At 36.5% G+C, this 13858-nt stretch overlaps 2 protein-coding genes across 2 annotated transcripts; both read left to right on the top strand.

The window, feature by feature from the left end:
- The first annotated feature begins 856 nt into the window (after positions 1-856).
- On the top strand, positions 857-4761 carry LOC146146658 (protein yippee-like 5). Its single transcript, XM_083387015.1, has 2 exons — positions 857-1071; positions 2781-4761. The coding sequence occupies exons 1-2, from the start codon at positions 931-933 to the stop codon at positions 3039-3041; spliced, it is 402 nt and encodes a 133-aa protein (XP_083243141.1). The 5' UTR covers positions 857-930; the 3' UTR covers positions 3042-4761.
- A 767-nt stretch (positions 4762-5528) lies between these two features.
- On the top strand, positions 5529-12850 carry LOC146146657 (sperm axonemal maintenance protein CFAP97D1-like). Its single transcript, XM_083387352.1, has 4 exons — positions 5529-5732; positions 8505-8704; positions 11253-11445; positions 12575-12850. The coding sequence occupies exons 1-4, from the start codon at positions 5640-5642 to the stop codon at positions 12713-12715; spliced, it is 627 nt and encodes a 208-aa protein (XP_083243478.1). The 5' UTR covers positions 5529-5639; the 3' UTR covers positions 12716-12850.
- The last annotated feature ends 1008 nt before the right edge of the window (positions 12851-13858 follow it).

Below are 13858 nucleotides of genomic sequence, written 5' to 3'. Positions count from 1 at the left end.
TTCTTATTATAATCTGCTTAATTTTATTAGGTTTCAAATTTTTCATAAAATTCTGCTGTACACCATTCAACAAATCTAAAAATTAGGAAATTTAAGAAGGCGCCAATTGATCTTGATTCTTTTTAATTATTAAGTCTTCATGAACCCACTAAAACTTGTCAACATACCCAAAGGGCTGTGCTGGGGACCGAATCTAAGAACCCCTAGTATAATCAATTTCAACCTCATACCAAACCTGTTGTTCAACTAAACTAAGTTCATTTATGCAACACAGGAGATAAATAGTAAAAAACTTCACAAAGGTTACTACAAAATAAACTTATAGGGATTGATTCATTTGCTACAATCGCGCCCCAACGCAGTGAAAAGTCAATCAACAAGTTGTTTACGATAAGATAGGAACCAGGAAGCATCGGCATATTACGCACAGCGCCATCTAGGCCATGTGCAAATACCGCAACAGGATTTGTAATCCAAACTCTAAACAACTCTATATTAGATTGTTTTTTTGAAGTTTAACACGTGTTTTATCGTTGGATTGTATATAGTTATTCGAGTTTTATCTTTTAAACATTTCACTGTACAAAGAGAGTCAAAAACGACTCCATAGATGGCGGACTGTAATTTTGGTAAGAAAATGGTATATTTCAACTGGCATATATTACCTACAGTTACTGTTTTAAATGAGCGTTGTTTTATTTGTGACAGCTTTCTCAAATTTAACAAAAAAAATTGTCTTTTGAAAACGCTGATCACCTTTTGAATAAAGTCCACAGTCCGTAGTTCAATGATCCGGAACGAGTCAAGAAATCCAGGTTTCATCTCATAACAAAAAACACAACATTGAACGAAAAATAGCCTTATTCGTCCCGTTAAAAAGTGTGTAGCACCTTAAATTAACGGCAAAATACAGTATTTTGCACTTTCAACATGGGTAAGATATTCCTGGAGCACATCGGCGGTTCTAGGCTGTTTTCGTGTGCAACTTGCGACACTTCGTTGACGAACAGAGCCGAGCTGATATCCACTAGATTTACAGGCGCCACTGGTAGAGCCTTCCTTTTCAATAAGGTCTGTATTTTTTATCGCAATTGTAGTCGTTTTTTATGTAGTAGTTTTACATTTTCAATTGAATTGCGTTACAATAGAATGTTACACTCTTTCTTTCCTAGTTTTTGTTATAGATTGAGTTTTATGTTGTGTTTAAACTATTGTATTCATAATATAATGCAAATTTAATAAATGTTATGATTCAACTTAGCAACAATTCGTCCGGCTGTGATGTACAATTTTACTTAATTATGCCTTCAACTGTTGTTTTGATTAGAAATTTTATTTGTAGCTTTTTAATTTGTTTCACTGTACCAAATTGTTTTTTTACCACAAACTATGGTGGAAAATTCTGATTTAAAATATAACTCAAGAATCGTAGTAACTGTTTTAAATCCAATCAAAATAATTGTATTGTTTATAGCGATAGGGAGTAGTTTCCTCTGGTTAACATATATCATTAAGCATTTTTGCTATCATGGTATGTTTAAAATAGCTGTCAGCAGATAGTATTATTTTTTTTGTAATACTTGAGTAGTATTGCACGAATAATACACTTCCCTTCTCTACTCAGGAAAACACAATGTCAATATTTTACAAAATGTTTGGTAACATTTCATAAAACATTACATTTCACAGTTTAATGGTGTTTAATTTCAACAATTTTACATCATGTGTGCAGCCTGGTATTTTGATGTCATTTAAACCAGTCAAAAACTGTTGCCTGAAATATCAGGTATCCATATCGGAATAAAATATGAAATACATAATTTCCTAGTGTTAGCCAACTGGGATATTAACTTTTGAGAGATTTAACTGCATGGTTATAGCTATAAGAATGTAGAATGGTACCAAACATACAGTATTTAAGAATCTATCAACCTAAGATTAAGAGTCAAACAAATGTAGCCACCAATTTTATAATAGTAGACCTGGATATTAATCTGATAAATTGTAAAATTCATTTTCAAGGAATCCACATTAAAAGAATATTAAATTCGTTGTTTGGGATACTAAAAGCCTTTTATTGCTGAATTAATGATTGGTGTATTTTTGGAAGGCCATACTTTTAGCCCAAATATCGCATTTTGTAATAAAATGCGAAGACTGTGACATAACTAACAGATGTGACAAAAAGTCATCCCTGTATAGCAGGGGTGGGCAAGTTACGGACCGCGGGCCAGATCCAGCCGGCCAACGCAAATCATCCAGCCCGCAACCTATTTTACAAACTGGGCAAGGCCATTCTTCATATTTTTTGACTATTTCAACTACGAAAAAGCAAATATTTTTGTGCTTTGTGTTAATCTTGTTTCTCCATCGAGTGTAATTTGCAAAATACCCTGGTTTGATGCCTGATTAACTGTTGTTGCGGTTATATTAAGATGCGTAAAGTCTACACAGTTAACATATACTGGCCCGCGAAAACCTGTTTTAGTTTAGTTTTGGCCCATGACTAGAAAAAGCTGTACCCCTGCTGTATAGTGTTTACCAGGTGTTAAACCTTTAAATGTGAAACTGACACGGAGTCTAAATACTTTTGAGACGACGACTCCAAAACTTTTTTTTCATATGAAACACTCTTTATTTTAAAAATTATTCTAAAACTACTTGACGTTCCCTAGTTTAGGAACCCCTTTTCTAAGCACAAACCTAGTCTATATACCTCAGTTTGCAAACCCCTACACCAAGCACTCTTCCAAAATTACCCTTTTCGTCTTTCTACCCAGGTTGTGAACCTAGTGTACAGCGATGTACAAGATCGTGTGATGCTGACCGGCCGTCATATGGTCAGGGACGTGGCGTGCAAGAACTGCAACAGCAAGCTGGGATGGATGTACGAGTTCGCCACAGAGGACTCACAACGCTATAAGGAGGGACGTGTTATCCTCGAAAGGGCTTTGGTTATGGAAAGCGACGGATTTGATGAAACCCCAACGCCCGTTACTGCCACCCAGCGGCGCACGAGAGACGAGAGTCCGTCGGACTGAGTTGGAATTTTGACTCTCTTAAAAAACTGGCTGGCGCTTGATTTAAGCCGTGATTTTGCGCCACGTGTTGGTCGTTTACCTTGTATTTTAAGGGTGGGAACTGAGAATGCTTGGCGATTCTTGTATTTTTATTTAATCAGGGCTAGTGTTGCCTTAATTATTGTGATTTCGTTTTGCGATATTATTTCCCTAAGGAACATGTTGCATCCAGTTTTGAGTTGTGATGTTTTGCCACGCATTGGACAACTAACGCGTGTTTATTTATATTTGTTGTGGCCTAAACGGTTGGAAAAACTGGCTTGGCTCTCTCGATATTGCTATTTAAACAAGCTGATGCGACATTTAATTATTGCGACTGAGCCTACAATTGAGCGTGTTCGTTGCTGTTAAATTTTGCAGTGATTTTTTTAATTGGCCATTGAACAAAATCTGCTTTAAAATGGTGTTCTTTGGACCTTATTGTTGGCCAGTTTTCGCTTGAAAGGGTAAAAAGTGTACATAGTTATATTAATAAAAACAGACACCAGGTAATGTGACACTAAACCATTGCACATAATCGATTTCAGGCATTTTTCAAAGTGGTTATTGCGTTGCACTTTATTTTCGTGTTGGTCGTACTCAAAACGGTTAAGACAAAGCCTACGGTTTTGCCACTTTTTCATTGCCAGCTGTCAAACTAGGCCGGTAGCTGCTTGTGAAAATGTTTTTCAATGGTGTTTAGCGAGCGAAGCAATACAAAGGTGTGAAGTTGTTGGCTCGCAGCTGTGGCTGTGCACACTTTGCTGACATCTAATCGATTTACAGCGTAAGTCTTGTTATAAGCACATGGCGTTTGTATTATTTGTATTATGCTGGCAATTTTCTGTGGGAAAATGAGTTCCTTAACTTTAGATAACGTCGTCGACAATTTTCTGCGCAAAATGTAGCTTTTTTGAATTTCTTAATATATGTTACCAAACTTCAGGCCGCATCATTTTAACCCACTAAAATTATTTTCGTTTTACATTTTTACTGGTTAAACTGCCACACCCTGTAGTTCTCAGTACAATTTGGGTGAACCCAACTCTTGTTAAGCCCTTTTCCACACAGGTCTGCATTATGTGACGCGCCTGTGATATTTCGGTAAGTTATGGGAAGCGCTATTCTTCCCGATAAAGAAAAGCCGAATTTTCAATTACGGGTTTCATATAAATGGTTTACGGATCAACCGTTTTGAATTGGCCACAAGGATTTTTAAAATAGCGGTTAAAACTGCATGTTATTTGTATTGCACAAACTAAGCCGCGCAAGTTTCGCCGAAATTGTTAATTTTTAACTTATTTATTTCTCGTGCATATGTATCATTACAACTGTTTAACGTTTTGCTGTTGGATTTTTTACCTGGTGGTATTTTGTATTACATATTGTTTGACCTTCAACCCGGCAATCATCTCATTTTTGACCTTGGGTAAACTTTGTGACTTGTGAAAGTCCAGTTGATTTTTCAGTTTTCTTTAACACTTTTTATTTGCAATAAACACTGAAATAGCCTATTGTTGAAAACAATTTGTCTCCGACAAATCTAACTCATTGCTCAAGATATTTTTACCCATGGGTTGTGCCGTTTTTCATTACCCAAGCGCCATGGGGAGGTTAAGTGATTTATTTCGCCTTTTCTTAAAGCTATTTTTTGTGCTGGCAGTCGCATTGTGCCCTCTGCTCGTTACAGACCGAAATACAAAAGAAGCCTCGTAAATTGGTCTCCATTGTTGATCGTTACCGCAGGCAGAAAAGCAAAAGATCTGGGATTAAAGGCTTTCCTATATAGTTGACTTACCGGGTCTGGTTTAGAAAAACTGAGAGTTGAAAAATTGTCAGTGGATAAAATCAGCCGAGAGCAATTACTTGTTGAGCAAGATTTAGTCAAAGTAAGGTAAATTGTAGAAAAGTCGGGTCAAAATATTTTAGAATTAATTGCGAATAAATGAAATCGGTGCATATGATTAAAGTTAACCGCTAAAATAAATCTAAAAGTAACAGTAAACAGGTCTTCTTTATGAAAATTTTTAAGATAAAATTATAGTTGTCACCCCAGCTATAAATTTCGCGGCATATGAAGCCTATAAGCGCGCAATGCGTTTCCAGGTTAATGTACATTTCCGCTATCAAAACTAAAAAAACAACTTTAAAAGCGACCCAACCGCAAAAATTTGATGAACAGGACTTTCGCAACCTTTTCAACGAAACATCATTATTGAAAAGTCTCCGTGTGGCAAAACAGTGCCCCTTTTACCCTTTTTGAATTACCCTGCGGGTTTCGCAGCGTGTAGCTGCCCCCCGCAGCTTTATTGAAGTTGCACTCATAGCTTGGGAACTCAATAGCCTGTTGACATAGCGACGCAATTGTTTGACTTCGCGCTTGAAAGAGCACGCTCCAATGGCTAGTTGTTAGGTAGGCTAGGGCAGCCTTCTGCTCAGCTATTCCATTGTCGTTTTGTATTGGCCTGCCTGTCGTAGTTCTCCGGTGTCTAATCTTTATTGTTTCCCCGACGCCTTATCGCCTAATTAAAGGTACATTCATGTTTAGGGTGTTTGATGGGTAAAAGACTGTAAGCAGACATGCATCGAGCCTACGAACCAATTTTGCCAACCCACAACAAGTTGCTGCAGCAGAAATGGGACACAACCTACTACAATGAGCACCGAAGAAAGGTAAGAAAAAGCTAAAGGCGCTGGTTTAGAATCCTACCACAATTAATAAATCAACGCACAATATTTGGGTTGGGATGTTGGTGGGTCAGGTATTATTATATTCATTATTTAATAATAATACTTGACCCCTAACCCAAATAATGTGCGTTGTGGTAGGATTCTAGACTAGCGCCAAATAACCTTGAGTTGGAGTGGTGTTTTGTGTCATTTTTGTCATTGGAACTATTTTTACCATCAAAGTATCACTATGTGTTGCTACATATTGCTAGGTTAAGGTTTTGCGTTTTGATACTATTTTGGCACTGTTTTAAATCCCCCGAGGCGTAATAGAAAATATCAACTTTTTTAACTACTAAAATTATCCTATGTTATATAATTTACTTACGTCCGTATTAAAAAATGCAAAAGGCTAATCCTTATAAAAAGAAATACGTATAATCGCGTAACCAAACAGGATTTAGCTTTAGAGTTACAATTATATAGGTTCAATCACCTATTCTGCCACATATGCACAGTGGTCAGAGCAAACATAACTTCAGCCTTTTGAGTACCATTCAATGGACAGAACGCACTCACAGGGCACTTGGAAAATATGGGAAAGCTCACATAAGTGGTTGGACTAGACTGCCCAAGTGTGGATATTTATATATTTCCTATTTTTTTAAAGAAACCTTACAATTCCTAAACCTTGAGTGGAGCACCCTTACAGAAGCAAATCGTTTGTGTGCCGTTTTTAGAAGCATTTTGAATAACATTCCCGAAAGTATTAAAACAAACGTACACTAGGCCTACAACGTTTAAAAGGAAGATTCATTTGTTTTAAATATGCAAAAGTATGTAACCTGTTTAAAGTGGTACTTTTGAATTAATAACTCAGAGACCTGTATAAATATATATTTAAAAAAAGCCTTACAGTGGAATTAAACGTGATATATTTTTATAGAGCATTCTTAAAAACCAATGTTGAAAACTGAAAATCTGTATAGCATTTTCCAATAAAGTTTTTTTTTAACGTGGTATGACCTTGGCCTGTATGGACTGTGATATTTTGCTGCACAGATTGGATATTATGAACCATAATTTGGTAATATTGCAATCTTGGAGTTTGGTATAGTTATATGATAAAAACCGACAAGAAAATCCATCACGTGAGTGCGCTAGTGTGCAATATGCCAATCGTAAATGCTCCGATTAAATCACAGGAATTGATGCATAATAAGCATACTATGCTTAGTGGCTGAATAAAACGTTTCTTTTGCAATAACATGTAATAACACAAGTACGCACACAAAACTCGTTTTTTGGACCTTGTTCTCGAGCCAAATCTAATTCCAACACAGGATTCCAGGGTTGTTTAAAAAACAAACAGCGCTTTTGTGATCAATACAGGCGTATTTGTATAAAAACAAACGTATTATGTACAAGTCTTTGTGGTCCACCTTGGCCATACCATCCTGTCGTCACATATGCCTGTGGAGTAATGATTGTTTAGCCTTTGTTTAATGTTGACTAAACTGGCATTTAAATTGTACAATGCGCGGTACCGAATTTTGTTGTAATTCGGCCACAAAAATCTCTTGATGTTCTGCCGTAAATTATATTTGTAAAGAATGAGTGACTTTACCCCTCTTTGAAGTACACTGTGCTTAAAACCACAGACCGCAACATATGGGAAAAAGTACATTATAATCATCATTTAATTCGGCCACAAGAATGTCTCGGGGCTTCGCCGTAAATTATACATTAATAAAGGATGAATAACTGTGTTCTTAAAACCACGCAGACCACAACATACGTGAAAATGTACATTATTACCAGCCCGTCATTTATTTTTTTTCACATATTATTTTGTTATCAGGTTAAGTTCCGGATGTTCCGCATTTAGTCAAGTTCGTGTAGTTTACTTTTACCAGTGAAACTATATTTGCTTAAGACAGGCCTGCCTTTATAAAATAACACGAATGTGATTTCAACATAGAGCAACTTTTTATCCGAAGGGGTTCTACTGCGGTGAAATCAATATAAGTTACACAGTGCAGATCGAGAAAACACATCATATTTCATCGGATTGAGGTTAACTTGGTCTGTGGTTGTGCAAACATCCTTGAAGTGAAGGCAATTCCTCATTTCACGTTCTAGGTTCTGCCCAAACATGTTTTCTTTCCACAACAGCGTAAAGACTCTTCACTTAAAACCAACAATAATATTTTTTTAACACAGGGGTTCTTAAACTGTGGTCCATGGACCCCTTGGGGGGCCGTAAACCAGTTTTAGGGGGTCCACAAAGGCCTAATTGAAATGTTAGTCTATATGTAAGAAGTAATCAATTTGTCATAGGAAACAGTTTATTTAAAAATAAAACAGAGTATTTAGACTCCATTCCACTTTCACGTTTTTTCACCGAAATCAGCAAATTTATGAAGTCTATTTTTATTGTGACGTCAATTTATGACGTCATTTTTGAAATTTTTTTGCCTACCGTGGTACACGCGAAGCCGAAAAAATTTTATGGGGTAAAAAACGTTTGAGAAACCCTGCGTTTAACACAAGCTCACTCCATATACGAAACCGTTATTTTCCAGTACGGTTTTAAGTTTCATAAATCGATCTGGTAAAACTACCTTCATACAAAACAGTTTGTTTTTTGTGCTGATTATTATGCGTGGCTACTGAAACTTACTTAGTTAATAATTTTTAACAAAAATGTTTGGAGGAGCTATTTTCGTTTGGAAAACAAGAGGCTTTACAAATTCCCTGTTTGCTTCTACTTAGGTCCACTCGGCCAAGTCTATGGTGGATACGAGGCCCCCGCAGACCTACGTCCACATGCATCTCAAGCTGAAGAAGTTGCAACTTGAAGAGGAAAAGATGAGCACAATTGAAAGGGACAACAGGATCCTCCTCGAGAAGATGAGTTTGGTGATGAGAACTCGAGGGAGAGTGGACAACAGGAACGACTACACTTACAAGAGGTAAAAACACAACATACGGCTTCAGGGATAAACCTAACAGGTGCTAAAAGTTTAACTAAAGTTGAAAAACGAAACGATTACACTTACAATAGGTAACAAGGCTTTAGGGATAGACTTAACTTGGGTAAAAAGTTATAAGTGAAAGATTTGATAAAAAAACAAATAGCCTACACTTACAAGAGGTAACAACAAAACCCATGACTTCAGGGACAGATTTAACTTGTGTGAAAAGGTAACTGGAAGGGTTGTTATAAGAAACGACTATACTCATAGACCTGCAAGAAAAACTTTTAAATATGTCTACAGGTAAATGTAAAAAATATGCCGGAAATCCATCTTCTGGAGTTGCGTAACATGCCAAAAAATCTGAACACTTTAGCACGAGATGGTCAATTCGCTCATTTTCGGTGAATGGTGTGTCGCCAAATGTTGTGAGCTGAGCTGCACTGGGTGTGAAATTGTTTTCATTACAGCTGCAGTGAGCTGCGCTGGGCGTAAAAATCGCCCCAAAACGTAACGTGTTTCAATAGCTGCACTGCGGGCTTGAGTTTAGCAAAGCGTGAAACGCTCGCCACAATAGAATTTAAATGCAAATTACGCTTTGTTCAGCTCAGTCAGCTGTAGTGTAAACGGGCCTTTGCAATGCATTCTTTGCCGATTAATGTACTTATAAAGGTGGATTTGCCTTGTCGTATCCCTAACGGTAACCATCACAACATCCACAATCTACTAAACAAAAATAAAGTTGGTTGTATAGTGTATTGGTTAACAAGTAAAACTCATTAAAAACATGAATGAAAACAGGATCAGACGTTTTGTTTAAAAAGAAAAGATATTTAGCCAAGTGGCATCTTCAGATCCTTAATGATTAATAATAAATCGACTGGCTAAAACCTGCCGCCGATGGTTTTGGATTTTATAACGATACACCCTAGTGTATTGGTTAATTGCTGTTAAACAAAAACAAATGCCAAAAAGCAGTTTACAAAGATGTCCAAAAAGTGGCAATGACGATTGACAGCTAAATCGTTCACCAACATCTACAAAACTGTGAACAGCGCCTAAAAGCATGCAACAGCGTTACAACTCACAAGTTAGCGTTTAGCGCCGGTCTAACCTTAATCAAGTCAAACCGGTTAAAGCTCGATGGGTTTTCGCGCTGATTGTTATCTGTAAGGTTCGCGTGGCACCAAACATTAGCACGCGCTGGGCGTTGAGTAGTCGGCGTGTTATGGGAAATATGTGCAAGGCACTGCAGGTCATTATCCTACAGTGTTGTAAACTAGTCATTTCTAAATGACTCGTCCAAGTCAATTAATTTTCAACAAAAAACAAAAAGTCAAAGTCGTTTTAAATCTAAATTAAGTGATTTGTCTAAATGAATGCAGTAAAGTGAAGTAATTGAAATACTAAAGTCATTTAAAAGTTGTGAGTGAAGTGCACTTAAGTAAGCAAAATCTTTGCAACACTACCGAACTAAGTCCCTTTATCTTGATATGCGAAGAATTTCTGTATTTAAAGGCAAATTGATGGATATTTGACGAGAAAAAATCAAAATGAAAAACAGGGGGACTCTTGAAGGAGCATTTTACTAGTAAAATGTCTATTAATAATATTGCGTCCCCCTTATTGAATACTTAAAGACTTTTTATTACTTAGTACAAATTTTACTAACTAATTTAATATGCCACGGAGTTTAGTAAATACTTAAACACTTTGTTTTAATTTTTCATTGATTAAATACGGTCAATTTACCATTGCTAATTTAAACTGCTTCAACCAGTGCAAATTTTAAGTTTATATTGCTTTTTACATCGAGTGCTTTACAATCTGGGTCACATGATCCTGGGTATTTGTCAAGGGTTTCTTAAGGTGTGACACAATAGCAACTTCTGTTGGCCAACATGAGTAGGTGAAAACGTAACCTCATACACATGACTCAATGAGGTCCACAACCTTTTTGTTTGTTTTCCAAATACAACCCCATGGACTCAAAAGCCTTGTTTGAGCAAAGGAAATGAGAAAAAGCTACAATTCACGGAAGTAATAGTATAACTGTTGCTAACCTGACTGCAGTTTTACTTAAGCTCGTGATCAAGGGCGTTTTTCTTGGGTGGAGCCATGGACAAAAACAATTTATTGTAAAAACACAATTGTTGTTTTCGAGCAAAAACCTTTTGTTGTTGTTTTTGTTTAAGTCGGCTAAACTTTTAATTTAAAAAGAATGCGTTAATTATGATTAGACAATAAAAATAGATTCACACACTGTTTGAAATAACGGCAATTGAACCATTTATAGAATAATTCGGCAAAAAATGAACTTAAGTTTCCTAAGTCATACGGTGCAATATGTAAATAATATGCCTTTATTTTTATTCAGTTTCTTATCAATTTTCAGTCTTTTAAATATCTCAAAATCGTTTTTTCTGGCAATTAGCGCCAAACAGGCGTTTTTTTTCGCTTTTTGATAAATTCCACCAAAGACGAAAAAAAACTTTAAAAAATTGCATTCTTCGTTTGATTCATAATCTTTAATGTAACTTTCCAGCCTGAACCGTGAGAAGCGTCAGCGCGAGTTGCTGCGAGTTACTCGTGAAAACCAGCAGATCCTGAGTCGGATCACTATGCGGGAGCCCGAGTACAATCACCGCAAGTGGGAGCAAGACTGGCAGGGAGCTGAGAAGCTGATGGACAACATCGGAAGGTATCCCAAGAACTGGTGGAAAGTTGTCGAAAAGAAGGTGAGATTTTAACACTTTTGTAAACAAATCATTTAAATGGGTACACTATGCACGAATCTGTAATGTAGCTTAATGATAATAAATTACAAAGCCAAAAAAGGGTCGAGTAGATCGACAGCATCTTAATTAAGAAGTTTTGATACATGCTTGTATCATCTTCAGTTAAAAATTATTTTAAATTGTCGAAGTTAGTCATTTTCAACAATTATCTAGTCAAGATCCTGTCCAAGTCATTATAGTTATCCCAGTCAAGTCCAAGTTAAGTCAAGTCCAAGTCAAGTCACCAGGCCTACAATACTTTTTTTTGAACAGTTACCAATATTTTTGTTTACTGTCGCTGGGTACCACTAGGCACTATAGGCAGTGTTGTAATGACCTAAATGCACTCAAGTCACTGATTTTAAATAACTTGACTTAATACAAAAATGACTTTACTAGACCTAAGTCTTTTGGACAAATGACTTGGGTTAAAACGAAGTGTTTTCGATAAGCAATTTTTGATAATATTGGTTTATTTATTTTAATTTTTCCACTTGAAGCAATTTGCTTGCTATATGTTGCGTTCTTCCTATTTTTGATTTGAGTTATTGGTCATAATTGGACGAGTTTACGAATTTTAATACGTTTTATTTTTTATGACAGGAATTGACTTGGAAAATTACGACTTGACTGGGACATGACTCTTTATGCATTCAAAAATACATGACTTGAATTTAGGTTATTTCGAAATGACTTGTTTGCAACACTGACACGTAACATAAAAATTGACTAAATTTTACTTTATACCCAAACTTGCACTTGACGCAAGCTTAAGATTACAGGTCAATTCAATGTAGCAAAGAGAAACGATAACTTATGACAGCCGCAACATTATTACACCGGCGTTAATTTTTTGCGCACCTTACTTAAAACCGGATATTTGCTGTACCATCTGTTGAGTACAAGTAATGGAACATTTAACACAGAACAAATGTGTCGATGTTTTATATTTAGGTGGCAATATTAGTTTCTGTCAATATTAGTTTTTGTAAAACAGCTCAACCATCAACGCAAATGTCAGTTGTTGAAGACTCTACAAAGACAACCCATTGTTATTGTTTTAAACAATAGTTTCTTTGTTACAAAACAGCGAAAAAAGAAGCGCCAAACAAGTGCCCGAAGCGCACCCGAGCCTTCCAAAGATGAAGAGAAGCAAGAGACGTCGGACGCCAGCGCTCCGGATAAGACCACCAGCGAAAAGCCGGATACCACGACCGACGCTACGGAGTGAATCGTTGTACAGATGCCGCCGCAATTTCGACTTTGTTTCTTTTCTATTTTCTTGCATCTATCTACTCTACATACTGTATTATTAATTATTATCATTACATCGTGTACTCGTGTATTACAGTCGTGAACAAGTTTACCTTTTCTTCTCTTGTAGCTGTTGTAGAGTATTGCGCCAAAAGACAACCGTTACTTATATTTAAACCAGTGGTTCGTAACCCGTGGGCCATTACCCAAAAGCATTAATCTGGCAATTTGTTTGGTAGTTATAACAATGGTAAAATATCTAATGTTTGCATTTGCTATATCTGACAGTTGAATGACGAACAGTAGTATTCCAGCCGTAATTGATTGAATCTTGATTTTTTATTTAAATGCAAACATTAGACCACTTTAGTCATGTTATTCATTAATTGATGATATCCATTCAGTCCAGGGGTAATGAAACTAAAAGGTTGGGAACCACTGGCAGAGACGCCTATTATTAAGGATCCCTGTGCCAACGCTACTTAACATTTGTAAAAATGCTTCAAGCTTTTAAACCCTGGCTTTAGCTTCATTATAATTCATCGTAAAGGCATTTTTAGTCGCTAATTTTTAGCAGAAGGAACTCGCGTTTTGTAAAGTCGATTATACACGACATCTTTACGCTTGTTTAAGCTGTAACTAACGCCTTGAATTCAGGTCAAAATAACCCTATTGTACTTCAAAATAATCAGTCTATTGTCGATTGTGGATAAATCAAACGTAAAAAAACAAGTTCCATCGTGTTTGAGCGTATATGGACGACGGACGTGTTTATACGACTTCGATGCTATACAGCAGTGATGAAAGTAAGCCTGAACGGCGTCCCAGTAAAAAAAAGCTTTTTTAGATACTTTACAACGTATAAAATGTTTTATTTATCATAGGCCGCGTTTGTTTTTAACCAGTTCATCCCGTCACCTGCTTAAATGTACTTAAACGACGTTTCCAGTTGCATATTTGTGCACCACTTTGATCGATAATTTTGGGTTTTCTGAGGTTACTTGATTTAAACGTCATAATATGACGCAACTTCGTGATGTCATCTCTGGAAATTTTCACGCGTTCTGATAAAAAAGTATCTACTTTCACAACTGCTCACCAGTTACGTCCATCGACATCT

The sequence above is a fragment of the Ascidiella aspersa genome, chromosome 4, assembly GCF_963924565.1.
Source record: "Ascidiella aspersa chromosome 4, kaAscAspe10.2, whole genome shotgun sequence".
In the NCBI taxonomy this organism is placed as follows: domain Eukaryota; kingdom Metazoa; phylum Chordata; class Ascidiacea; order Phlebobranchia; family Ascidiidae; genus Ascidiella; species Ascidiella aspersa.
Note: the sequence above shows the minus strand (reverse complement) of the source record. Positions and strands in the feature narration are given on the sequence as shown.

What these genes read in the sequence shown, in the direction of transcription:
- LOC146146658 (XM_083387015.1), top strand. Translation starts at nt 931, where the DNA reads ATGGGTAAGATATTCCTGGAGCACATCGGCGGTTCTAGGCTGTTTTCG. An exon ending in GAGCCTTCCTTTTCAATAAG is followed by an intron (nt 1,072 to 2,780) that starts GTCTGTATTTTT and finishes CTTTCTACCCAG; the next exon opens with GTTGTGAACCTAGTGTACAG.
- LOC146146657 (XM_083387352.1), top strand. Translation starts at nt 5,640, where the DNA reads ATGCATCGAGCCTACGAACCAATTTTGCCAACCCACAACAAGTTGCTG. An exon ending in ACAATGAGCACCGAAGAAAG is followed by an intron (nt 5,733 to 8,504) that starts GTAAGAAAAAGC and finishes GCTTCTACTTAG; the next exon opens with GTCCACTCGGCCAAGTCTAT. An exon ending in AACGACTACACTTACAAGAG is followed by an intron (nt 8,705 to 11,252) that starts GTAAAAACACAA and finishes GTAACTTTCCAG; the next exon opens with CCTGAACCGTGAGAAGCGTC.